The sequence below is a fragment of the Chrysochloris asiatica genome, unplaced genomic scaffold (assembly GCF_000296735.1).
Source record: "Chrysochloris asiatica unplaced genomic scaffold, ChrAsi1.0 scaffold00139, whole genome shotgun sequence".
NCBI classification, from domain to species: Eukaryota; Metazoa; Chordata; class Mammalia; order Afrosoricida; family Chrysochloridae; genus Chrysochloris; species Chrysochloris asiatica.
In genome coordinates, this window is record NW_006408657.1 from 2,377,786 (window position 1) to 2,403,463 (window position 25,678).

General features: G+C 34.9%; 1 protein-coding gene across 2 annotated transcripts in view; it reads right to left on the reverse strand.

The window, feature by feature from the left end:
• Window positions 1-25,678, reverse strand: part of LOC102838260 (dystrophin-like) — a 3,237,302-nt gene that overhangs the window by 1,746,015 nt on the left and 1,465,609 nt on the right. For both annotated transcript variants that reach the window (XM_006870143.1, XM_006870144.1), the window contains exons 38-41: window positions 22,611-22,733; window positions 19,968-20,105; window positions 17,011-17,163; window positions 15,984-16,166 (exon numbers count right to left, since the gene is read on the reverse strand). In XM_006870143.1, coding sequence (XP_006870205.1) covers window positions 15,984-16,166; window positions 17,011-17,163; window positions 19,968-20,105; window positions 22,611-22,733 — 597 coding nt within the window. The remainder of the gene's footprint in view (window positions 1-15,983; window positions 16,167-17,010; window positions 17,164-19,967; window positions 20,106-22,610; window positions 22,734-25,678) is intronic.

Here is a 25,678-nt window from a genome sequence, read left to right on the forward strand (position 1 = left end):
GATTAACTTTCCAGTCTAGGAGCTGAGGTCCCTAGGACCATCAATGGAGAAGAGCCGAGAGCGGGACCCTACCCAGAGAAGCAGTGATGCCTGAGATGGAGGCAGAGATGATGTCGTGGAGCAATGGAGCAGCTGGGGACTTTTGATCCAGAGAGGGAGAGCGACTGTGCGCTGAAGACTGAAGGGGGGCAGGGGATAGTGTAGTGGGCAGGCTTGCAGTGTATACACTTTGGTTGGTTGATGATGCATGGAGGGGATTGGAACCATGGCAATGAAACAATATATAATAGAATGAATGTAAAACTAATGTTCTCCCATGTAAACTATCATATAATTCACAATAAAACATTTAAAAAAATGTATGCATCAATAAGTGCATCAGACATACTTTTGTATTTTATCCAATATTTGTAAACATAATTAAAACATCTGCCATCAAAATAATTTTGAGTAAAGCATTAATTTTCCATTGAAAATTAATTTAACATAACACAAAGGGGCATTCAGAAAGTTCGTGAAAATGTAATTTGAAAATCATGAAATTTCTCCAGTAACCTTTTTGAAGTACCTTCATATATTTCTACAACAAAGATTATATTTTATGTCTGTTTCTATAGTTGATATCAACTTGAATTTTAGCAAAATCTACTATTGCAACTTTAATTCAGAAGATGAAAATGAAAAAAATTATGTAACTAAAATAGACACAGCCTAAGTATCCAATAATTAATCTTAATATAAGCAGTGAATCTGTTTTAACACTTTTACTGTCATATTTTCCATTGATCATGTTATTTAGAGGCACTCATTTGAAGAAATATTTCTGAGATAATACATTATATAGATATTATTTATAATATTTTTTGCTTGAACATAAACAATTTTAAATTGAAATTGCCACCTTATTTAATATGCCAACACTGGTGGTGGTGGTTATGCGCCATGGAGTCCGTTCCAACTCATAGGGATCCTGTACAGGGTTTCCGAGGCTGTAAATCTTTACGGGAGCAGAAAGCCTCATCTTTCTTCTGCAGAACAGCTTGTAGTTTCGAACTGCTGACTTTAAGGCTCACAGGCCGATTCGTAACCACTACGCTATATGCCAACAATAGGTTTGGGCTATAGAGATTCAGCAAACCTAAAGTTCTGTGTTAATTTAGTTACATAATATACTTGACTAATTCTATGAAAGTTCAAAAGCTTCAGTTTTCTTTTTAGATTATTCACTTTCTTTGAATATATTATGTATTATTTTTCCCTCTACTACTTCAGAATTGCTATATTGTTTCTATCATATTAACTGATTGTTTTTGTTGAGTGTCATTGAGTGGGTTCTGACCCACAGCGACCCTGTAAAGGATTTCCAAATAGCAGTTGGTGGGTTTGAACTGCCTAGTGCCACACCAGAATTCCCGTATGTCTCATTAACGTTCGTTGTTTTTGTTAACCTTTATGGTCCAGTGCTTATCCAATCATGCCACACCAGGACTACTATCATATTAATGTTAGTGTTATTGTTTAGTGCCATTGAGTCAGTTGCGACTAATTGCGACCCTGTATAGGGTTTCCAAGGAGCAGCTGGTGAGTTTTTACTACCATCCAGTGCTTATCCTACAGCCCCAAGCCAGGATATATAATAGTACTCTAAAATTAAGATGCATTATAAATTCTGCAAGATCTCCTTTGGAGCACTAAAACAGCTATTAGACAAAACAGAACCATTGTCCTGGTGTGGCACTGTAGGATAAACACTGGACCACAAATTCAGTTTGAAATGAAATTTTGGTGGTTCAAACCTACCAGCCAATGCTTGAAACTTTATACTGGGTTGTTATGCGTCAGAAGCAACTCTAGGACAATTAACAACGACAGTGCTATTTGTAGTCCTATATGCACTTGCCAGGTTTATAGGAAAACATCAACCAGAAAAACTAAAAGTTTGGCTTTGGGCGTATCAGGCCACTCCATACATCAACATTTCTGCATGTTGACGAAATGAGGGACTCTAGTAAAAATAAGGTGGAATTTCATCTCTCATTCGGTTTGGTGTTTCATCATCTCTTTTAATCATAAAAGAAGATACTAACTTTATGCAAGACTCAAATATTTAGTGAAATCTTGTTTTTAGTTAACAAGTTACAAAAACAACAACAGATTTTTCAGAATGAGTAAAATCCACATTATAAATACTGACCTACAGAATTTTAAGAGACATTGTTCATCATTATCATAACTGTCAATTACATAAACCATTCCTGTTGAACAATGCGTGTTCTCTGATTTAAAAAAGAAATAGATATTTATACAATCTTGTAGCAGGGACAGATTTACTTATATTCTTTTATCTTTTGATGCAAATGCATATCTTTACTCTTGGACTCATTTTCCTTCATTTCTGGGAAAATTTTGGTCATTATCCTTTAAATTATCAGCTCTTACACATTCTCTCTGGAGTCCTGGTATGACTTTGCAGGATAAGCACTTGACTACAATGTTTGTTTGAACTGGAAGATCAGTGGTTCAAACTCACCAGTCACTCCTTGGAAACTGACTATGAGTCTGAATCATTTTGAAGACACTTAACAACACCAAAATATTCTCTCTGGTTTATCCATTTTAAATTTGTTTCTAACATGAAGCTTCTTATTCATTTTGTTCTGTGTGTTTTTCGTATTTTGCCTTTTTAATCTTTATGTGATCTATTCTGATAATTTTCTCAAAATGAACTTCCAATTTTCTTTTAAGATATGTTTAACTAATTGCTTAATATTTACTTATTTTTTAAGTAACGATTTTATTTTCTAGAAGTTCTATTTACTCATTTTCAAATACACCTGTGTATTTGTATTATGTTCTAAAGTTAAGGTTTCCTTTCATTTTTTCTCCTTAATTATTTTCAAGATACTTAGGCCATTTAGACTTATAAGAAAGATTTGTTTTCAAAAAACTGCCTTACTTATGAAGGACATTCTTATTTTATGAATCAATCTGCGATTTAACTAAAAACTGACCCCAGGAGTTAGTTTTAGTTGAAGGTTTAAGAAGTATCTCAAAGCAATAGTCTCTAGTTCTCAACTCTCTACTAGTCTCTAGACTCTGTTCCACCTTTTTCTCCTACTATTTCAGGATCCATCTATTGGTGCTGATCAGGATAGTTTGTAATAGCAGTTGGGCACCATTTACTTCTGGTCTCAGTGTAGATGAGGCCATGGTTCATGTAGAGTATTAGTCCCATAAGTAGTTTATTCTCTGAGTCTTTGGTTTCCTTGCTTCCTTTTTACTCTGGATGAGTAGAGACCAATCACCATATTTTAGATGGCTGCTAGTCACTATGAGTTGGAATTGACTCGATGGCACTTAACAACAAGTAAGCTTTTGACCTCTTTAAAGTGTTCAAGAACAAAGATGTCAGTTTGAGGGCTAAGGTGCGCCTGGCACAAGCAATGATATTTTAAACAACCTCATATACATGTGAAAGTTGGATAATGAATAAGGAAGAGCATAGAAAAATCAATGCATTTGAGTTATGGGGTTGGAGGAAACTATTAGAAGTACCATGGACTGCCAAAAGAGCAAACAAATCTGTGTTGGAAGAAGTGTAGTCAGATGCTCCTTAGAAACCATGATGACCAGACTTTGTCTCTCATACTTTAGACATATTATCAAAAGGGATCATTCCTTAGAGAGAAACATCATGCTTTTGGTAAAGTGGAGAGTCAGTGAAAAAAAGGAAGAAACCTAATGCAACAGATTGGCACAGTGGCAACAACAATGGGTTCAAGTGTAGCAACGATTGTGAGGATGGCGTAAAACAGGGCAGTGTTTTATTCTGTGGTGCATAAGGTCACTATAAATAGGTACTGACTTGATGCATTTAATAGCAACAACAAGCTTTTGGGAGTTCAATGGCACTGTAGGGTAAGCAATGTACTGTGAACTTTAAATTCAGTGGTTGAAACCTATCAACTGCTCCATGGGAGAAAGATAAGGCTTTCTGCTCACACAAAGACTTACATACTCAGAAATACTAAGCCAGAACCTTCAGTACTTAAAAACAAGAAGTAACCTTATAAGACACAGTCTTTACTGAATGTAATTTGGCGTGTCTCTTAGAACCTTCTCAAGAGAGGTTTGATTTAGGATTCTATAGAAGAGTTCTGGTATGGCAATGTAAGATAAGCACTGGGCCACAAGGTTTGTTTGAAGCACAAGACCAGTGGTTCAAACTCACCAGCTGCTACTTGGAAACTATACAGGGTCACTAAGAGTCAGCAATGTCTCTAAGATGCTTAACAATAACAACAACAGAACTCTAAGGTGTTCACCTAACTTAATTCATGTCTTAATTTAATTTCTCAGTTCAGAATTCTAGAGCATTGTGATTAGTATAAAAGAAAATCCGATCAACCCTCGGATTTTATTTTCAAAGTTTTGTTTTTCCCTCACTAGTCCGAATCCCTGACTGATGAATGACCGTAATGCTATCATTATTGATCTTGTGTGTTTGTGTGTGTTATGTTTGGAGGAGTTTGGTGGGTTAGCTATTCTTCTTTATATACTTAGGACAGTATTGAAGATTCTAAATTTAGGTCAGCTTTTCATTATCATCTCTCGGTTACATTACTTAGGTCCACATCTTTTGCCCTAAAATGTCTTTCAAATCGTCCCCTAGGCATTAGGTCCCCAATCCCGGTTCAAAATTATATAAACTGATATTCTGATTTTTGGATACCTTGGAAGGGAAGTTCCTTCAAAATGCTAATGGAATTAAAAGATAGTGAAATTTTTCTACAAAATTTTGAAGGTCCCACATATTTTGGGTTTAGCTGTTTTTTAAAGGAATCATGGTGGTGCAATGGTTAATACTTGGTTGCAACTGAAAAGTTGGTGAATCAAATCTATCCAACCTCTTTGCAGAATAAAAAACCTGTTGATCTGCTCTCCAAAAGATTATAGTCTAGAAAACTCTGTGGGACAGTTCTACACTGTAACATTAAGTTATTTTTAGTAAAAAATATCATAATGGCACCTAACAACAACAAAGCAACATGAGCTTAAGACTTTTTTTTACAAAATTATATTCAAAAGTTTCATGCATTTGAATTGAGAACAGTGTATCAACAGTCGTGTTCCTGAAAGATTTTCCTAGCTGAATATTTTTCTTTGGTAAGCATCCATTAAACTGGTTATACACATGACTGGAGACTAGGGAAAATAATTACTATAAATATGTCACTACCTATTGTTCCCAAAAGTCTAGAAAAGCACAGAATGTTGAATTATTTAATTTCTTTCTTAAGGCTTGTGACATGTTAATTACAAAACTAGAGGGGAGAGCAAAGAAAATCTGTAAGCAGCTATCTCCTGGTTCAACACTTCCCTTAGCAACCGTGTATTAGTGTTTGATATTCCCAGCTCCAATAACAAAAGGACATTCTGTCACTACATAAGAAAATAATTTACATTTCCAAATTCCCCAAGGATCTTGCATTGACAGCTGACAATCTTCATTGTTACTTCAAGGCAAAGAAAAAAATATCCTTGGAGAAGTTGTACAAAGAAAATGTTTCTCTTATTTATTCTCAAAATAAATTATGTGATATAAGAGAATACAAGTGAAAATTTCAACATGGAAGGATGAAATCTAGGTATAGACATTATTTTTATATATGGTGGTAGCAAGCAGCACTGTTGCTCTCTCTCTCTCTCTCTCTCTCTCTCTCTCTTTCTCTCTCTCTATATATATCCTATTCCGAGATAATATATTTCTGTTATATTTGTGCTTCATTTTATGAAAATCTCAAATAATAAAAGCTTAATAGTATGATGATGTTTTTCCTAAAATATTTGATGAAGAATACTCTTTCTTCACAACCACTCAAAGAAAAATACTATAATCATTTTGAAATTAAAAAAAAAAATTCCCTCCTTTATACTGCAACTGTCCAGATGTGAAAGTCTGAAAAATCTATTCCCCTTGAAGAGCTTTATAATCACATTAGCATATCAAAAGCCTCTAGAAGTTGTAGAGTAAGGAAACTTTGTTTAACCCGGTGTTTTCCAGACATGTTTTACCCATAAATCCTTTCTGAAACACTCCCACAATACTTTCAGAAGTACTGAGTCCAAATTTAGGTCTACAGTTCCTTCCATGTACTCACTAACAAATTTCTGGACATCATATAACTTTATTTTCCTCACAGTCAAATGTCAATAAAAGTAAGTTACTTGGTAGGGCTATTGTTTAGATCAGTTAGAAGTGAATGTTTGTTGTTGTTAGGTGCAGCTGAGTAGGTTCCTACTCATAGTGACCCTATGAAGAACAGACAGAAACACTACTCAGGCATGCATCCTCAAATTTATTGTTGCACTTGAGCCCATTGCGCTGGCACTGATTCCTCTTCTTTGCTGACCCTCCACTCTATCAAGCACAATATCCCTTTTCAGGGATTGGTCCCTCCTGATAAAATGTCCAAAGTATGAGAAAGTCAGGAAGCTCAGCTGAAACCTGTCCATCATGGATGACCTTGCTAGTATTTACAATACCAGCATCACAGCAACATGCAAGCTATCATGGTACGACAAACTGACAAATGAGAGGTGAGTAGATTCTCATTGCAGATGTAACATATTATAATCCAAATAATTTTAACCAGTTAGTGAAAGAATGTTTATACTTATGTCAGGGATCTTTTCTTACAAAATTATTCTCTGGAGACCTACTTTAAATGTCAGAAAGATTATGATATTTGAAGTAATTCTAATAAAAAAATTAATTCTTTAACTATTGTTAAGAAAAATGTATAATGTGAAAACAGTACTTTTAATAATTTAAATTTTTTATGATGTGTTAGAAGCTACCCTTTTTTAGTATATTACTTTTTTTAACACTTTTCATATTTACTCTTTTCCACTTGAGTGTTATATTTCAGGAAATTTATCTTTCCTCAGTATATCATTTTCAGAAGTAACCATAATACAGTGTGCTATTGTGAGCAAGCATATTTCATCTTGAACTCTGCATATATAGGTATGAGGTGCATGGAAATATATAACTTTACAAAACTCCAAGCAAATATTACAGTAATGATTAGAATTTTGTGTCAACTTGACAAGGCCAGGATTTCCAGAGTTTAAGCAGTTGAGATGTGATTATTCTCATGGTGATTAAACCTAATAAAGTCATATTTAGTTCTATGGTGGGTAACCAATCAATTGAAGGAATGCTTCCTTGGGGTTTAGCCTGCTCCCAATGTAATGGACACTTGAGAAAGGCTCTATCTCTCTCTTCCACTGGGGACCTGGGACTCTACAAGTGTAACCTATTTCCTTGATAATAAACTTATCTGAATATATATACATATATTTATGAGCCCTGGTGTGGTGCTGTGAGTTACTGCACTGGACTGCAAAGTTAGTCTGACCTGCAACCTCAGTTGTTCAAGCTCACCAACCACTCCTCAGAAACCCTATACAGGGTTGGTAGGAACCAACTTGATGGCACTTAACAACAACAATATATACATCCCTGATTTTGCTTCTCTAGAAAACCTGAACTAACTTTTAGATAACTTTTAGAGAAACTTAATGACAAGGATGAGTTTTCTAAACTGATTCTCAAGTCTGACTAATTTTAAAAATTGGAGGCATGTCTGACCTCCACTTCATAGGCCTTGTGTGGATTTTGAGTTTGGTCCTCTTTCCCCCTTATAGAGTGAGAGGAAGTCAGACAATGTCCCCACATGGTTTTTGCAGTTGGCATCAGGATCAGGATTCATTGCAATAGCTCCCGACTCAAGGAAGCATCTGGTTTTATAAGAGAAAGAATGAAGGGGCATTGGGGAAAATACTCAAGCAGAGGGGAGAGCCTCAACTTCTGGAGTTGCCTGGAACCTTTGACATACCAGTTAAAAAGAATGGCTGATATAGGGCCTTGACCTACTGGAATCCACCCAGCCAGAGGCCCGAATCCATATGCATATGAATGAGTCTAGTTCAAGGTAGAAGACAAGATTTAGTCTTTTAAATTTTGAGTGTTTTCAAAAGGTTTATGTGTTTGACTGCCTTATGAAAAATGGTTTCTCAAGACTATTATTGCAAAATAGCCAAAAATGTACAATAGAAATGAATATTGCATGTGATGATTACAGAAAACCTGTCAGTCTGACTTCAGCATAGACTTGACTGGATTTGCTAAAAGGGGAGTTAAAACTTGCCTAGAAAAAATAGGATTCTTGGTTTAAGACAATGCAGACTATGGGGCCTTATGTGGAATCCTGAGCCAGACCCAGAATCTTCACAGTTGGGACATTTGCAATTGAAAAGACTTGCAGACCAACTCAGCACAGCTAATAGAACAGGAGATTCATGATTGAAAGACAGCAGAGGGAAAAAAAAAAAAAAAAAAAGCAGACACAATTTGGCATTTTGTGTTTTAGAGTCAACAAAGCAAAGAAAATACCCTTCTTAGGACTGAAATTTAAAGGGAACTGATCAGCCATATGCTCCTAGGTGACCACCTGGGTCTATGTGTGAGTGAAATTAGGGGAAATGTAGCAACAAGACAAGGGGTGAGTATGGACATGTTCTATTGTCATCCAATGACGTTGAGATGAGAGAATAAGGAAGGCTGATTGGTCTGAAGTTTACAGAGTTGTGTGAAATTCTGAGCTTACAGGCACTGATGTAGCCCCTGAGGGGTAAGGCTGAAAGTGAAGGGGCTAGCTGGTTTGAAGTGCAGGCAGGAGTGTGTGAACTCCCAAACTTGTAGCTGGCACCCATTTGATTTAGCTTGGATAGCTAAGGCTGAGCTGACCAGAACCTGACCAGATGAAGATAAAGATGCATGGTACTGTGAGCGGTGTCAATTGCTATAATTTGTTGGACTGGACTTTTGCTTATAGACACAGTAGCTTAAAACTCCAACCAGAATGGAAGACTTAAGATCAAGGAATATGCTTGCCTCCTTGTATACTAAATTGATAGGGACAGGCAATTTAGACTTCGACTATCAAAAATGGGGAGACTTAGTATGACACAGGGTTAATACACTGGGTTGCAAAGTTGGTTTAAACCTCAAGGTTGGTGCTTCAAGCTCACCAGCTGTTCCTTGGAAACTCGAAGGCACGTAACAACAACAACAACAACATCAAAAATGGGGGGGGGGGGTATTAAGGAATAAGGAGTTCTGGTGTGGTGCTGTGGGTTAATGCACCGGACTGTAAAGCCATGTGCACTAAAAGGTTGGTGGTTCAACGTCACCAGTTGCTGCTTGGAAACCCTATACAGCATCGCTATGGGTCAGAACAGACTCAACGGCCTTAACAACAACAACAACAACTGGAAGGCATAAAGTGTTTGACTTCCAAGCTTTCATGAGTGTGAGGGCACAGTGGAGAATCTTCACTGACTAGTTTTCCTCTTTTCTAGATAGGTCTGGTGAAAGGAGATGGGAGAACAAGCTGATAGAATTAAATGATTTCCATTGTGAGTAAATTGTTAGTAGGATTAATTGTGATTGCCAGAACTGTAACTGAAGGAGATGTGTAACTAATATGGAGGAGTAGTCAATCTTTCAATTCAGATGATCCCAGGACCAACAATTAGAAAGAGCATAAATGGAGCTTGGGATTCCTGCCTGGAAAAGCAGACAACAGAGACAACAGGAGAGGTGGTGGCATGGAAAGACAGATGAGCTATGAACTCTAGGGTCCTAAACCAAGTAAGGTTGTGTGCCTATGGGAAGTGGGCTGGCTTACAGAATAGCCTTATGACATTTAAATGAATACATACCTTTTGTTTTGTTTTGCATGTGTGCATCAAACATTTTTGCTGTGCTTATTTGTACCATATAAGATGCAAATGGGGCCAGTGAATTTTCAGTTGTACTTGTTTTAGTTATATCTTGTTAAACACAAGCATGACTTTATAATTTTCTTTATTTAGGGAATATGCATATAGTTTATAGGTGTCAAGTTTAGAAGGGCAGACTATAATGCTTAGGGCTCTGTTTAAACTTGCCTTGGCCAGAATTTCCAGAAGTTTAGCTATGTTGTTGTTGTTGTTGTTATGTGCCGTGGAGTCGGTTCCGACTCATAGCGAGGGTCCCTGTACAGGGTTTCAGAGGCTGTACATATTTATGGGAGCAGAACACCTCATCTTTCTCCTGAGGAACCGCTGGTAGTTTTGAACTGCCAAACTTAAGGTTAGCAGCCCGATTCGTAACCACTATGCTACCAGAGCTATACAGATGTGTTTATTCCGATAGTGATGAAATCTAATACAGGCAGAGTTAGCTCTATAGTGAGTAGCTATGAGCATCCAATCAATTGAAGGGATGATTTTTTGGGGGTGTGATCGGCTCCCTATGTAATGGACACTTGTGAAAGGCTTTCTCTTTTAATTTGGGGATCTGGGACCCTAAAATTATAATCCATTTTCTTGATAACAAACTTTTCTTTATATAGATATTTCACTAGTTGTGCTTCTCTGAAAACCCGGCCAAAGAAAATTAACTTCTCAGATTATATATAAAAGTTCTAATGAGTGTATCCTTTTCACAAATTATTACGAATTTCTTATACAGCAGAGGCATTGGAAGTAGTCCTCTGGCTTTACATGAGAGAATACAACATAGATTTCAAAAAACTAGAAGCCAAGGTTAGAGAACTGTTGAAGTTAGCCAGATGAAAATACGTTATGGCTATAAATTATAGGGAAGAAGTATAGCCAGAGTGCTCCTTGGAGGCAAGGATGGCAGACTTCGTCTCTCATACTTCGGGCATGTTGTCAGGAGGGAGAGAAGGATATCATGTTTGGTAAGGTGGAGGGTCAGAGAACAAGAGGAAGACCCCCAGAGAGATAGATTGGCAAAGTGGCAGCATCAGTGGGCTTAAGAGTGGCAACAATTGTGAGGTTAGCCAAGGACTGCGTAGTGTTCCGTTCTGTTATGCACAAGGTCGCTATGAGTCAGTACCAACTCGATGGCACCTAACAACAACAATATCCACAACAAAGACAGATAAAAAAGAGTGGTCCAATTATACATGTAATTAGCATATCAAAATCCAAAAGTTTTTAAAATAAATTTCATGGATGATATAAGGAAAAAGAAGAATTACAGATGATGTCCAGGTTTGTTTGTTTCTTCATTTTTTATCTACTTTCAGTTTATTAATACCTGAAGAACTTGGTAGGGGCCAAATTATAGAGGGAAGGAGAATATTTTGGCTATTCTATGTTTGACATGTCTTTTAGGGATTCATGATGTTGCTGTTGTTAGGTGATGATTCATAGTGGCCTTATGAACAGAACAAAACACTGACCAGTGTTGCACCATCTTCACAATTGTTGTTAAGCTTGAGACATTTGCTGCTGCCACTGTGCCAATACCTCTCATTGGAGATCATCCTCATTTTTGTTGACCCTCCAAGTTACCTAACATGATATCCTTCTCCACGGAATGGTCTCTCCTCCTGATAATATGTCTGAAATGTGAGAGATGAAGTGCTGCCATCCTGGCTTCAAAGAAGCATTCTGTTTGTACTTCGTCCAAAACAGATTTGTTAAAAGTCCATGGTACTTTTAATGTTGTTCTCCAACACATAGCTCAAATGCATCAATTCATCTATGGCCTTCCTTATTCAGTGTCCAACTTTCATATGCATATGAAACTATGGAAAATATGACTTGGGTCAGGCACACCTTAGTTCTCAAACTGACATCTTTGTTCTTAAACACTTTGAGGAGGTCTTGTGCAGCAGATTTGCCAAATACAATAAGTTGTTTGATTTCTTGACTTGTGCTTCCAAGAGTGTTGATAGTGGATCTAAGCAAAATGAAGACTTGGCAATTTCAATCGCTTCTCCATTTATCATGATGTTATTTATTGGTCCAGTGGTGACAATTTGTGTTTTCTTTACATTGAGATGTAATCCATACTGTAAGCTGTGTTCTTTGACTTTCATTAGTAAGTATTTTAAGTCTTCTTCACTTCAGCAAGCAAGGTTGTATGGTCTTCATATCACAGGTTGTTAATGAGTCTTCCTTCAGTCCTGATGCCACGATCTTCTTCTTATAATCCAGCTTCTCGATTATTTGTTCAGTATACAGAGTAAGTCTGGTGAAAGAATACAACCTTGACACACAGCTTTCCTAATTTTAAACCATTCGGTGTCCCTTTGTTCTGCTCTAATGACTGCCCCTTGGTCAATGTACAGGTTCCTCATGAAAACAAGTAATTAAGTGTTGTGGAATACTCATTCTCTTCAAAGTTTTCCAGGAAGATAGCATTCTATTGTTTTCTAACAACTTTTGTTGATGAGAAATCTGCTGTTTAGTTGTGTTCTGTAGGATTCACATGAGCCCTGGATTACAGTGGCTACCTCGTGGTGCAATTTTGTTGTTGAATTTATTTGTACTCTCTAAGGTTAACTGCTAAATGCTGCATTTAAGCTTTAAAAAGTATGCATGCTTCTCTATTATGGAGTCTTTTAAATCTTTATATGTTTTCTTTATTTTCTTTATCATCCTGTGGTGATGGTGGTGTGCCGTGGAGTTGTTTCCAACTCACAGAGACCCTGTATGGGTTTTCTGCGATGGTAAATCTTTAAAGGAGCAGAAACCCTCCCTCATCTTTCTCCTGCAGAGTGCATGGTAGACTTGAACTGCGGACATTGTATTTAGCAGCACAACATGTAACCCACTATGATACCAGGACACATACCATCCTGTAGAAGATAAGAGTTTGAATGGAGCTTTGTTGGCAAGTTTATCAAGAATTATCGCTTTATTAACAGAATCACCAGCTTTGCATGAATGTTTAACAAATATTCTGTTTTTAGCAAAACAACCTGACAAAAGGATTATGAAATCTTATACCTTAAAAAACAAAACAAGACAACACTAGACTTATCATTAATATCATTTTTAAATCACTACTACCTACTGAGTCTAGTTTTTATATTGGTTTCTAAGGGTATTAATATTTATTGTTTATTTTTCATTAACAGTGATTATCTTTCCCAGTGCTACTTCATATAAAGAAAACTATGATTCATTGAGTCTCTAGCATAGAGCAGGTGTTTTAAATATGTTCCCATATTTAATTCTCACAAATAAATTATCCCCATTGTACAGATGAAGGAAATGAGGTTGAGAGAGAATTACCCAGAATGTGAATGCTATCAGATTGACATTCTGGGCTATTCACCCAAGAGAGTTGTTATTATTATTATTTTTTTTTTTTAACTAAACCACAGTGCTTTAAAAAATACAACAAAAATCCCTCATGTAGAGCTTATAGTCATTGCCTAATCTTCACTGCTTAGCCTAGTTTCTAAGTCAACAGGGACAACATGAGAAATATCTTGTGTTCCTAATTAGGGCAGGCATTTTCCATGGTGAATACCTGGAGAATGTCGCCTGCGTTCTGCAAGCGTGCTGTCCCTTACTTATAGTCTCCTGGTTTGTCCAAAGACTATGATGCACAGAACCCCTTCTCCTCTGTGTTCATCTGTCCTGCTGTCCTACAAGGTCTTTTCGGAGCTTTACTATCCTCATGCAGAGTTCTGCCATGGACATAGTCCCCTAAGTGCATTCATTTCACACTGCTTAATCCATTGATGAGGCTTTATCACTGAAATAAGTAAAATAAAGTTCACTTTTCAAGCTCAGGTTTCAACTCGGAGTCATTGTAGAGTACTGCGTAGGAGCTTGAATTGCTATTGTTAATATACGATAACAGGAACTGTCAGTATAGGAGTCCAGTGAGGTCTAGGGTTGCTCTCTGGAGAGAAGAGAGGAAAAAGTAAGAGAGAAAGAAAGATGAAAGAAAGAGAAAAAGGGAAGTGAGGTGGTGGTGAGGAGGTAATGCTGAAGACTGCTTGAGCAGCATCAGGGCCTTTAGAGGATTATTCCCAATGTAATTCTTGGTTCATTTGGTCACTTGTGACTATTTCATGTAACTATATTTAGAATGGAATACTGGTATGGCACTCTAGGATAATCACTGTATTGCAAGGTCTAATTGAATCGCAAGGCTGCGGTTCAAATTCACCAGCCGCACCCTGGAAATGGTATACAGGGTTGCTATGAGTTGGAACCCTCTTGATGGCACTTAATAACAGCAACATATTTAGAATGATCTGTACTGATCACTGAAACTAGTGGCCATGGTCATATTAGTTTGTAAGACAGATTAATAATCAGAGGAGTATGTTAATATATGTTGGATCTATCTGTCTATCTATCATCTATCTATCTATCTATCTATCTATCTATCTATCTATCTATCTATCAATCATCCATTTATTTCTGTATTATCTATCTATATCATCCTATAGTTCTAATTACAATCCAAGGTAAAATCTGACTCATAGGGACCTTGTGTAGTGTTTCTGAGGAGTCAAACCTTTGCAGGATCAGAAAGCATTATCTTTTTCCTGAGGAGCAGCTGGTGGATTTAGACTGTTGACCCTGAGGTTAGCAGTCCAACATGTAACCCATTACAGTACCAGGACTCCTTAAAAACTTGTGTAGGATTTTAAAATGTTAATACTGCATTATGTCAAGTTGTGGGGGAAACTGGGATGGAGAAATGAGTTGTAATCAGATCATTTTCCTGAATGATATATTCATCAAAACAAAACAATGACTTAAATTTTCTTTATAGTTGCCTTAAACATTTCATTTTGCATTGGCAGACACAAGCTTTCTGTTGGTGCAAGTGATTTATGACATATGTTCATAGCATCTAATATGAAGGGTAATAAGCTGAAATGTGCAATCAGCTGGAAGAGGACTTCAGATGCAAACTACTCTCATTTTTTCCTATAATGTTTCTTCTAATTTCTCAGAATATTCATCTAATTTAAAGTTAACTATATTGGATTTCATAAAAAAGTAACAAATTTGTGATTTTTTTTAAGTGGAAAAAGTCACACATGATATGCAATGTATTTTTCATTGGTTAATAAGCAATATTAGCTAAATGTATACACTGGTAAGATAAAGTTATGTTAACTGCTCTACAGGCCTTTCAAAGTATTTCTTACACCATATTATAGAGGAAATTCATGAGAAGTCTCATTTCTGGGTTGATTCTAATGGAAGAGTCATTTTTATAGGATATCTGTTAGTTTCCGATAATTCCTCATACCATACAAAGAAAGCCTTATTTTTCAAACTTTGATGATCTGGTTTTGTGAGTAGTGCTTTCTTTGCATGACTGAAGAATAGTATAGTAACTATTCCTCTTCACTTTATAGTATATCTCAGAATACAAAAAGTACACGTATCAGCCAGGAAATCCCTATGGATTATATTTAATACAAATAAAACTAAGAATCACAAAACTTCCACATAGTTGTTTGAAAGAAAAACAGTTGTTCGTTTTCCTTTTGCCTTGTAGTATATTGGTAAATGACCTTGATGAATACTGTTCAACCTGTTATCAATTATCAACCACCCTGCTAGGAATCTTCTAATAAGTATTTCAACCTATTAAATGAACACTAAAGCATTATTAGTCATTGAATCATAATATAAGGCCTGGTACAAGTTGATATATGAAGAAGCTTTCAAAACCATTTATTATTTACCATATCTCATACATTATGAAAGTAAAATTAGCATGGGATGATCTCAGGAAAGAAATGCATAGTTTTGAATTAGACACTGAAATAAAGTAAATGTATGATAAGTTGACAAATTCATGTTGCCAATGTTATGAAAAAAATGATGTGGCAAAAAAATTAAGATGTACTTTTTAAATTTGATAAGGGGGACTGGTACCTATTAGTTAATTCATTATAGTTTTAATTTGCAAAGTTAAGAACTAGTCTTATAGAAGTTCAAAGTGAGGAATACTAACTTTCAGAAGTTTGAAATTGCACCCAGATTTTTAAATTTATTTTTGTTAGTTGGCTTCTGTTAATAGAGTAGTAGTTGCAAACACATACTTGAGTTTGCCAGTGACAACTCACAATTTGTGCAAAGTTGAGTCTTCGAAACTGAGCAAATTTGCTCTCAATTTCCCGCCAGCGCTTGCTGAGCTGGATCTGAGTTGGCTCCACTGCCATTGCGGCCCCATCCTCAGACAAGCCCTCAGCTTGCCTACGCACTGCATTCAGCTCCTCTTTCTTCTTCTGCAATTCACGATCAATTTCCTATTGAGCAAAACCAATACAGGGCCCAGGGCAGTTAGCTAACCACATCAACCAACCTGCAATCAGTAAATATTTCTCTCAGAAATGTCATCGGTTGTGGTCAGTTTAATGTCATTCTTCAAAATTTATAGATAGGGAAGGTGTCCTCACACAGTCATCTAAATAGTTCCTCAGTTATCCTTTGAATGCTCAATTTTGGATATTCTAATTAAGAAAATATTTAAATGTCTACTGTTTTCTTTCTTCTGAAACTCATTTGTGTTTTAGGGGTTGACAGTTGCAGTTCTTACTCATTATTTATTGGGGACCATTCATGTAGAATATAATTTAGAGAGTAAGTAGATAATTTATTTATTTCCTTTTTAGAATTTCAGGGAACTCAACAGGGAATGGAGCAAAATAAAAAGTGTAAAATAATAAAAACAAATCTTCAGACAATATGCAAATAAATCTATTGAGGTTTGACATTGATGTATGAAGATGCTCTGATGAAATGAATGTGCTAACGTGAAAAAGAAGTTGTCCATATACAGATAAGTCATTTTTTCATCTGGAACAAAGATACACAAAGTCAATTACAACTTTACCAGAAAACTCAAGACATTAAATAATTTTACATGTTTAAAAGTACAACACTTTATTCTTTCAACATCATGTCACTGGAATAACACTTAATACATTTATTTAAACAGAACACAGTACAACAAGGAAATGCATAGAATCAAACAGAATGTTAATAGAGGAAACAAGAACATCAACATGTAAAAATCATCCAATCAGACTGTGTTAAAATAATTCATCTTTAACATTAAAATCCAGTATTGACATTCTAAAACAACATTACCTTTAGTTTCCTTTCATCTCTGGGTTCAGGTAGGCTGGCTAATTTTTTCTCAATGTCATCCAAGCATTTCAGGAGATCATCAGCCTGCCTCTTGTACTGATACCACTGATGAGAAATTTCTAGAGCCCTTTTTCTTCTTTGAGATCTCAAATCCTGTTCATGGTGCAGATATTATTAAAACATCAATATATATGCATAGTACACTGCTATCTGTAGCTATTTAAACATAATTTGAGTTGATCATCTTGTACAGTTTAGATTAAATTCACATTTAAAATGTTAAACATACAAATACAATGATTAAATTATTTATTATGGGGAAAGGTCCAAGTATATGTCATATATAGATGAAACACTTTAATATATAAACACAAATGAATTGACTGGACACTTGCACAAACAAACTGTGTTTAATTTTTAAGATAGATATAATCCAAAAATGTTTCTCTTTATCCCTGATTCCATCAAAAAATACCTTCTATAGCCAATTAGTTTCACAATTCCATGTAAAGAGTTTCATAACTCACTACTATTTTGTGATTAGAAAGATAAAGCCACATAGTCATATTAAAAATGTTTCAAGTTATATGAGTAAAAATATGAACACTGTTTATGTATTTTTGACAATACATGAAAATTACTATTTAAATGTTACAAAACAACTCTTTTGCATTCAAGGCTTTAATGCCCAACTTTTTTCATGCTACAAAATCATGCTCCAAATGCACAATTATTAACTTTTAAGAAGGAAACAAAGTATGTGGTTTCCAATTATCTTGATGATTTAACAAATCGTTAAAGGGGAGGAAGATGGCACTGGATCTTACAAATATACCCAATATCTTCCCTGATCAATAAAATTCCTTGAAATGCCATTTTGTAGTGCAAGAAACATAAAAGCTCTGAATACAACTTTTATGCAGAACAGTAGTAATTAGGGTTTCATGTACAAGTTTAATTTAAGCAAAAGAAAATAGTGAGTATCAAAGAACAGCTGAAATATCCATTGCTTAGGAAAGTTTTGACCTTTGAAATAATTCATAAGGACACTTTTCATGTTAACATAGTTGCTTAACTTGCTTGATGGAGTACACTAGTATGGTGCAGACTGGTTTGGCAAGTGAAGTTAACAATTTTGATCAATTCATTAATTTCATTTATATACAAGAATGATATAGACTTCATTCTCAATTGTTTGAAATTAGGATTGCACAGTTCACTACCGTTTATATTTTAAACAGAATTTCAAAACCTCCTGTGGAGATAATAAATGTTTCTGACAAGCCTGATGGAATGTTGCTTTTTTCAAAGGCACCAAGATCGAGCCATGTGAACCAGAGTTCAACCATGACACAAATCTCAACATTGCAAAGAGAAAGCACTTGGTTGCCATCAAATCAGAAACTCCTTTTATTGCCTAAGCATAAAGTGATATGCACTATTGAAAATTATTTGGAGACATTAAACAAATTTATTTACTTATATCACAGATAGCTCTTTAACACCCATATTTGGTGTGACACTCATCATATGACCAGTAGATGCTTCTAAAAGCTTGGTCAGAATCAGAAGCATGTGAATTGTACATCTTGCTGAATTTCTGAGCACATTCTGGTTTGCTGTTGCACTCCCGTGAGGCTTTTTCTATTTACTATATTTATCAGCATTTACCTTCAGAACACCTGCTGGCCAATTAGACTTTCCTGGTGAATTCCTTGCAGGCACAATATTGTGTAATTACATTCTCAGCAGTGCTTATTTGGTTGTCTTACTATGTGGGAAAAGTAATCCTATAATTTGCATATAGAAAGTAGATTCTATCCACATAGTATGTGGATCCACCTATATGGCTACAAAGCTCTAAAACTGTTATTTACAGTGAAAAGTTGGCTCATCAGTTATCAGTATGAGAATACCACCCATATGTGAAGAGTGTGAATATTGCAATCATAAGGAGCTATGGTAGCATAGTGGTTACGAATTGAGCTGTGAACCGCAAGATCAGCTGTTCAAAACTATCAGCTGTTCCATGGGAGAAACATGAGGCTTTCTGCACCCGTAAAGATTTACAGCCTCAGAAACCCTGTACAGGGTCGCTATGAGTCGGAGCTGACTCAAAGGCACATAACCACCACCATCCACCGCAAATGAAGAAAAAAGCTGTTACACAAAACTTTTCACATGTCCAGCCTCATATCAGGAGCTCCCTAGATATTAATATAGAAAAATTAGCATACTGTTCTGTTCTTCCTGCATAAATCCAGATGAGTTACATGGGTACTCAAAAACCACACACTATCTCAGCTCAATATGAATATAGCAGCAATCCTTCTTCAAAGGGATTCAGATTATATGTTAGGATACGTAGATAAATGTTATTAGATTTTTGTAGATACTTAGTTAGTTGCAAAGAGTGATTCTCCTAAAGATAAAGGGAAGTTTATTTAAAACACAAAAGGAGTAGAACCCTAGCTTTGATTTCAAAAGTATCATGGTGCCAAAAATGTCACCCTACACTACAATAAAACCAACAAAGTAAAGGAAACAGGAAGCCCATTTAAAGGGAAAAGAGCAAAACACATAGATTGGTTATAATGGAAGTTAAGCAGGTGTTCACAAGCAAATGCAAAACATACCTTATAAAAATACTGTCTGTGTATATTTAAAAGGTGGCATGTATAAGTACTATGAATGATGTCTTATTTAACATCTATGAAATAACTATGCAGAAAAAATTCATTTAAGTAAAAACAATTAAAACTCATTTTTATCAGAACATCTTTCAAGCTCAGATACCATTCAAATATGTTAAATCAAATGCACACATGGAATAGAAATAAAAAGTATATTATGGGTTATTAAGATTCTTAAGCAGATTTTATTTCTGTACAATATATTTTACTATATATATTTAAAAAATACACAGGCAAGGTATATTAGAATTTTAGCTCTAATACCTTAAGAGCATTATGTTTTGTCTGTAACAGCTGCTGTTTTATCTTTATTTCCTCTCGCTTTCTCTCATCTGTGATTCTTTGTTGTAAGTTGTCTCCTCTTTGCAACAATTCTTTTACTGTGCCCTCATTGTCTTCACTCTGATTAAAAACAACAAGTACAGTCTTCATTTTGGTTTTTTAAAAAAGCTGTACATTGTTAGCAGAGATAATAATACATGTTATTTATTCACACACAAAAAAATTCAATTTAAAATTTTAAATTGAATAACAGGTAATGTTATTATATGATATGTGCTCATAGTTTTCTCTTTCTATATTTTAGTGTATATTATATTTTAAAGAAGGGAAGTTTCCTCCTGTTTAGATCAAAACAACACATTTTTAGGGGCAGGCGTAGGCATATAATGGAATAAAGTATTTTATCATTTCTGAAAAATCATGGATTACTATAAAAATCTAATTTGGCTTTTTTTTTTTTTTAGTATAATTGTCAAAATCCAAAATTATGAAGAAGTGAATTAAAATTACCATTTATAATGATAATGAATCCACATAAGAATGTAATTATGCATGGTGGTAATAAATCCTATATTTTGACATACTTATAAGTGACGATATTTTGTTAAAACATCCACTACTTTATCTTATAACCTGCTGTATGATTTAAAAGGGAATGTTCACATTTAGAACAAATATCTGTGTATTATTAAATAATTATTCATAACATCATGGTCAACTATTATTAACAATTAAATTTAAAAATGCTTATTATTTTTAAAAGTAAGATCAAATAAGTATTACTGTAAAGATTCTTTACATATCTAAAAGATCTTTCAGTGCACGTACTGCTGGTTTGACTTTTAAACCACTGCTTTACTATTTTGCATTTCAAATTCATTGATTTTAATAAATGCTGGGATAACATAACAGTGTATGTGGCCACGTGGATTTTCAATCCTTGTTTCTTATCTTTCTCTCAATTTTCCACCAGAGTAATTCCTTTTATAATGGGATATCAGGTATATTGATCAAGTAAGAATAAGAAAAACACTGTTTTTAAAAACCACATGTATAGTTATGTGTATATAATTCTTTGTAATGTTAGATGCTATATATTTAAATATATGATGGTGATTGTATGCTGTAGAGTTATTCCAACTCATAGTGACCCTCTGAATGGGGTTTCTGAGACTATAAATCTTTTGGGGAGCAGAAATTCTCATCTTTCTCCCAAGGAGCCACTGGTGGTGGATTTGAACTGCTGATCTTGTGGTTAGCAGCACCACAAGTAACCCAGTATACCAGCAGAACTCCTTATTTAAATATATAATATATGCTTAAACTTCAGTACACAACTAAGGAACTTTCTGTTTTTTAAAGGAAACAGGATTATTATCCAGGTTTTTTTTATTATTTACTAATAAAGATTGACATAGCATAATGTAACATAGACATAGTATGTATTTCTAGTCTGTGAAAAAAACTACATATGATAATCTGCCTTTAAAATATCTGCAGCATTATCTAGAACAGAGGACAAAAAAACTACCAAACAAAAACCCACTTCACTTCTTGCCCCACACCTGGTGAGGGCTACAGCTCAGGATTGGTTGTAGCGCTCACCAACTGTGAGGCAAGGAGCAGCACTTTGACAACTTGGGACCCTCTAGTTTCTTCCTGAAAAATGAAGTGCAAGTTTCTGTAACTCAGCACCTTAAAAACCCCCTTCTTCTTCTTCTTTTATTATTATTATTTTTTACTTTCCAAAAGCTTTGCTGTTCAAACTACCAAAACCTTTACTTGCAGAATATTGATTCAGGCAGTACCAGGAAATCAGAATTGATAACAGTGGGAAGTAAGATGTAATAAGTCTCTTATTCATTATATACCTATTATCTGTAATCTATATTTCACCTTCTGCTATTTTCATTCATTGTGAGAGAAATCTTTAGCATGATACATGGCTGAGTCACACATACGCTAAGAAATTTCTAGACTGATACATGTAAAATACCATAGAGGTAATGGCTATTAAGAAAGGAAAGGAAAATGTGCAAAGAAGGGTGTGGAAGAGTGAAAAGGGGCGTGAGGCAGAAATGTTCAAGCCAGGGAGAAATGAAAAAGACATATTGAATTTAATTGGTATTAATGGAGTATATCTTTTTTTTTTTTTTGCTTCCATGAAATATAGCATCATTGTTTTATACATATTTTATATAAAATCTTTATTGAACTTTTTGGGTAAAACCACCTTATAGTAAACTTCAGTAAATAGTTTGTATATTGTGCATAATTTCCCTTCTCTTAAATAAATGTTATAATAGCAAAAGCAGGATTGACCAAATAAACCCAAAACAGCCAGTCTTGTATGAGAGTTGGGGTTTCTTATTAAATTTCCAGGCTTCTTTTTTCTTGTCGAATTTGAGCTATTTATTAGAATTCATAAATCTACCTAACTAGCCATACCATACTTGTATTCCTAATAATAGGTACACACGAACATTTTGGATTTCTAATACATCATTGCAACATGCAAGGTGTGTCCTTAGAATTCAGTTGGAGACTCGAGTTATCTAATTTATTTCCAAATATTTATTCATTTTCACTCCTAGCTCATTCACACTTTTATCACAACCAATTTACCATATCTTTATTGAAGTCTTCCTCTTTCAGATTCACCCCCTGCTGAATTTCAGCCTCCAGTGGTTCAAGCAATTTTTGTATATCTGAGTTAAACTGCTCCAATTCCTTCAAAGGAATGGAGGCCTAAAAAAAAAGATAGTGCTAATTTAAATCAAAATTACTTTTTATTAGAAACATAAACCAAAAGATATACATTTGTTCAACCTCCTATTGCTAAAGTAATGACATGCATTAGATTTTCATATTATATTTTAGGAAAGGTTTAAAATACAACTGGGAAAGTGCCTTAGGATACAAATAAGGAAAAACATTTAACATCATCAGAGCTGAAAAGACATGCAGGAAAAAGCAATTCATCATTCCAGGATATCAACAAAAGTCAATTTCCATTTATTTCACTGAACTAATTTTTAATATTGTAAAGTTGAAATCAATCCTATTTAAAATCTTCCAATATAAATACCATTTGGGTAAATATGTCTTATCAGATATTGCACCATTTATCAAATAAAAGAAACCTCAGGTAGCAATGCAGAATTTTCACCGTAGGTATAGAAAAACTATACAGAAATCTGCTCAGTTATTTTATAATGATATTTTTAGCATGGAAAAAATGGACATACATGCTTTCACAAGGCAATGTCACTAGCTTACCTTAGGAATATATATATTTTTTGATGGCACAAATGAATTAGCCCAAAATACTTCACACACAAAAAAAGTCCGAATAAATGTTTTTCAACCTTAAAAAACCTCACAGTAGCTTTAATGATAAAGTTTATAAATACCATAGAATGAAAAGCTTTAAAATTCCATTGTTTGCAAAACAAATCCTTTGAAAGGTCATGATTAAAAATCAAATCCATTCAAAAGAGTTGCACTATCTAATTATCAAAGTTAAGATAGTTAAGAAAATAATGTTTTAACTTTATTCATATTAACACTGTATTCAACTTATTTACATTAAAACGCTAAATATTTCCACATGAAAGTTTACAAAAACTTATCTATGACATACCCAAAGTCTGATTTTCATAGAGCCAAAAGTTTTCCTAATTTCCCCAGGGTCGTATGCCAAGATGATTGTATTGAACAAGATTGCTTTCCACCCACTCATCCCCATCACATTTCCAATTGCAATTTCACTATTACTGGAATAGAGGGCAACTCCTGGAAGCCAATAAGGATAATTACTATAGGCAGTCTCATATTAATGAGAAACTGAATAATCACTTGGCATTCACCATGGCATGTTTCTCAAGACAATACAAATATAAATATATCTTCTAGGCAGTTCTACACACTCCAGAAAACGATATAATGGGTATTATTTAAAAGGGACTTATTTTTCAGTACTAGTTTAAAAATCCTATTTCTTAACATTATAAATATCATACTAAGTTCTTGAATCATACAAACTAGTGCTAATTTAAATATGCTAATATAAATAATGCTGTGCATTAGCAACATACTTGTATGTTTTAAATCATAAAAATGTTAGAAGAATCATAAAAGGATAGAAATTAGTAGAGTTCAGAATCACAAGCCATTTTTAGTGCTGTTTTATATTATTGGTATTTAATAATAATATTGCTAATATTTAATAAAGGACTCCTGGTTGGAAGCAAATTGAAGAAGGTCAGCGGTTTGGATGGCAATGGGATTTGAACTGCTCAATGGGAGAAAGACTAGGCTGTTCGCTTCCTTAAAAATTTACAGCCTCAGGCAGTTCAGTTCTATGGGGTTGCTTTGAGGTGGAATCAACTTAGTGGAGGTGTTTTTTTTTCCTTTTTTTTTTTTTTATATTTAAGTGCAACTGTATCTTTCTACATGATTATGTGAATACATGATGAGAGTGAAATACTTTTTATTAGATCATTAAATGTTAAAATAACATTGGTCTATTTTGCAACCAGGTTCATCTTCTTTTCCTCCTAATACTGTTTCCTCTTTAGAGGATCCTCTATTCACATAGAAAAAACAGTTATTTCAAAGACTCAAAACGTGGGCTTCTGAGTTACTTTCCAAAGATTTCTTCCATAATAAACTGTATTATCTTCCATGAACATGACTCTAATCACTTTCATGTTGTTGCTGTTAGGTTCTGTTGAGTCTGTTCCGACTCAAAGTGACCTTGTGTACTGCAGAACAAAACACAGCCCATTCCTGCACCAGCCTCACAATTGTTATGTTTGAGTCCATTGTTGCTGTCATTCTGTCAATCCATCTTGTTGAGGGTCTTCCTCTTTTTGTCTGACCCTCATTTTACCAAGTATGATATCCTTCTCCAGAGACTTGTCCTTCCTGACAATATGTCCAAAGAAAGAGAGGAAAACTGTCATAATATCTCCCAGATAATCAACTTCTGCTGTAACTTTCCTCTTGAATTCCAATCTAAACTCTTCAGAGTCAGACAGTTAGTACTTGAACATCTCTAGAACTGAGTTCATGATCTTTCATTCTAACTGATAACAACAAAAACTTTCCTAGTTGGTGTTGTAATTAATATAAAGCCACTTTCCTCGACTATCAAAGCTTAAAACACAAATTAAGTTCTTCTTCAATACCCTATTTTTAATGCAAAATAATTGTCAGCTCATTCATTATTTCCAGAAACACCATTTCCTCCTTTAGTCCTTACACAGGCCTAAAGTAATATAACACATGTGTCCTCTCCTGCTGGTCAGCGCAGTTCCATGCCCTGCACTGTGATAAGGTAAATGCATTCCAAAGACAATCCTTTACAGTATGCTCTTTATCTACTCAAGAGCCTTATGTGTCTACCCAATAAAAGTAGGAAAAGGCCCAAATTCCAGCATGATAACCAAGCCTGCTCTAATCAAGCTCCTCAAGATGCTTCCAACTGTATGTAAGTACTCATTTCTTTTAGGACGACAGGTAAAATTCTTAGGATACTTTTCTGCCTCTGGTGAAGAATTTAGGCTCCTGAATCAGAATGCCGAGATTGAACTGGGCTCCACCATTTACTTGCTGAGGGACCTTAAACAAGCTACTTATCTTTTCTAAGTTTCAGATTATTTACTTGTACAACTGGCATAAGAAGAATA